A 2,500-nucleotide genomic window follows, 5' to 3' on the forward strand; every position below is an offset into this window, starting at 1 on the left:
CTGAACATTAAATAGCACCCAGGTCAACACCCACACTGTGAAACCACCCACCAGTCCCAGCATTGGATGGTCTGAGAGGCTGCCTTCACAGGTTGTTGATTTTGTTACCAATGATGAGTAAATATGAAGCATTTTTCTGTTGTTTACGTGATGTGATTTCGAGTTGTGCTTCCACATCCTTGTGTTGTGACCATCACTTCATGATGACATGATGATGACACTTTATGATGACATAAGCTCTTTATGATGACATGATGATGATGATGACATGAGCTCTTTCCATGTAGCTTTAATGTCAAGCCTATCCATGCGTCAAATACAACCGTTAGACAATGAGACTTTGGCCACACATGATTGCGCATGATTCCTGAACATGTTCTTTATATTGCTCTGATATTACACAAATGCTTTAAACTGTAAATGTCATTTCATTTAAACAGAAGAAAAGAACCCTCAGAGTCCTCCTAAACCTCCCCTCATCTATTTTACATAAGTACCGACACACAAACTCACATTCGGGCAGAACAACACATACATACAAATTCACGCTCACCAACCTGACGATAATTTGTGCGTGCATTACAATGAACAACACCAAATACTATACAATAATAATAGAAAGGTAGGAGAGCATTTCATGTTACTAGTAAATGTCTTCTGATCTGGTGAGACAATATTAATGTTTATCAGTTCTCTTCCTCAGTCCACAGCTGATGACACAGAAGGGAAAAACACAGGGAATTCGCCATGGTTACTGTTGCCACCAACGAGGAAACTCGGACATGAAAAATCAAGTGTCTTCTTTCCATGCTTTCTGCTGGCCAACATCATCAGGTGAAGAAGTGCATGCGCACACACACACACACACACACACACACACACACACACACACACACACACACACACACACACACACACACACTGTCGACTCTTCTGGAGGATTGTCCATTTCTCCAACTGATCATGATGTGTTTTCAAGTCCGTGCCGTTTCCTCCGATGTCATCAAACCTAAACAGCAGCAGTTGTCCTCCTGATTCCACAGCTGCTCTTCCCACCATCCGCTTTGTGCTCGCGCTTCTTTAAGTTCCTATACATAGCATCTCATGGCTCCTCCATGCTCTTCCTGTTTCCCATGTGTCTCTGCTGCAGTTCCGCAGCCGCGTCATCCACCCAACCCCCCCCACCACCACCACCACCACCACCACCATCGCGCTCTAGTGTCCGTTGGCCTCTGGGGTGGAGGCGGAGGGCGTGGAGGGCGTGGACGCCCTGGAGGTGCTGGAGGTGGCCTTGTCCAGGCCTGCGGCCGCGGCCGCTCCGGCGTTGGGGCTGGGGGCCGCCGGGGCGCTCTCGGGGGCCTTGGCCAGGAGGCGGGCGCTCAGGGCAGCGACGGCGGACAGGGACAGGGGCTTGGGCTGCGCCTGCAGGGTGGGGCTGCAGATGAGGTGGTGCCGCTCCCAGTCCTTGTGCTGGCAGAAGGAGCCGCAGTAGCGCGCTGCGTTGCAGCCGCTGCACGTCTCGCTGGCCTTGCGACCGCAGTTCCAGCAGCACTGCGGAGAAACAGGCAGGCAAATTAAAAAGATGCATTCAGGAGACACCAGGAGCACTCAGTGAGTAGGGATGAATAGTATACTCCTGTTAGTGCACTCAGTGAGTAGGGATAAATAGTATACTCCTGTTAGTGCACTCAGTGAGTAGGGATGAATAGTATACTCCTGTTAGTTGGTGCACTCAGTGAGTAGGGATGAATATTATACTCCTGTTAGTTGGTGCACTCAGTGAGTAGGGATGAATAGTATACTCCTGTTAGTTGGTGCACTCAGTGAGTAGGGATGAATAGTATACTCCTGTTAGTTGGTGCACTCAGTGCATGCATGTGGAGCAATAAGATTGCATGTGAGTGAGGTGGCGAGCTGGATGCATGTGTGTATACATGGATGAACGTGTGTATTCATGCCTGTGATGTATGTGTGTGCTTGTATGTGTGAATTCAGGTGTGTGTGTGTGTGTGTGTGTGTGTGTGTGTGTGTGTGGTTGAGCATGAGTGTTTATTCGTGCAAGGGACTCTTGCGTCCACTGCTCACCTCGCTGGAGTCCTCCTGCTCGTTGATGACCTGGATGGCGTCCTCTGTGGCCTTCCTCTTGGCATCGGCCAGAGTCTTCTCCATCTTGGCCCTCTCTGCGGTGATCATCTCAAAGGCCTTGTGCTCGGCCTCGGCCACCGCCTTCTGTACCTCGTCCATGGCCTGACGCTTCACCTCGTTCACTGCTTCCTCTACACACACACACACACAGACAAATTAGCATGTTGCATTGCTAACACATTTTGTTATTGTCATCGCTTGGTGCATAGATATGGGTCTGCACAGCACGGACATAGATAGTGAGAATAGATAGATAGATAGATAGATAGATAGATAGATAGATACTTTATTGATTCCCAAGGGGACATTCAAGGTCATATGTGTCTCCTAGCCATGCTTTTCTACACAAGTAAAT

The 2,500-nt window shown here is 48.9% G+C and overlaps 1 protein-coding gene across 3 annotated transcripts in view; it reads right to left on the minus strand.

Moving 5' to 3' along the window:
• cbfa2t2 (CBFA2/RUNX1 partner transcriptional co-repressor 2) overlaps positions 1–2,500 on the minus strand; it is a 40,593-nt gene that overhangs the window by 428 nt on the left and 37,665 nt on the right. For all 3 annotated transcript variants that reach the window (XM_076268178.1, XM_076268180.1, XM_076268179.1), the window contains exons 10-11: positions 2,086–2,276; positions 1–1,551 (exon numbers count right to left, since the gene is read on the minus strand). The exon at positions 1–1,551 is cut by the window's left edge and continues 428 nt beyond it. In XM_076268178.1, coding sequence (XP_076124293.1) covers positions 1,216–1,551; positions 2,086–2,276 — 527 coding nt within the window. In that variant the 3' untranslated portion in view covers positions 1–1,215. The remainder of the gene's footprint in view (positions 1,552–2,085; positions 2,277–2,500) is intronic.

The sequence above is a fragment of the Alosa pseudoharengus genome, unplaced genomic scaffold, assembly GCF_046254945.1.
Source record: "Alosa pseudoharengus isolate Yale_2024_CS ecotype anadromous, Long Island Sound unplaced genomic scaffold, YU_APseudo_1.1 YU_APseudo_1.1_scf_5, whole genome shotgun sequence".
Classification (NCBI taxonomy): Eukaryota; Metazoa; Chordata; class Actinopteri; order Clupeiformes; family Clupeidae; genus Alosa; species Alosa pseudoharengus.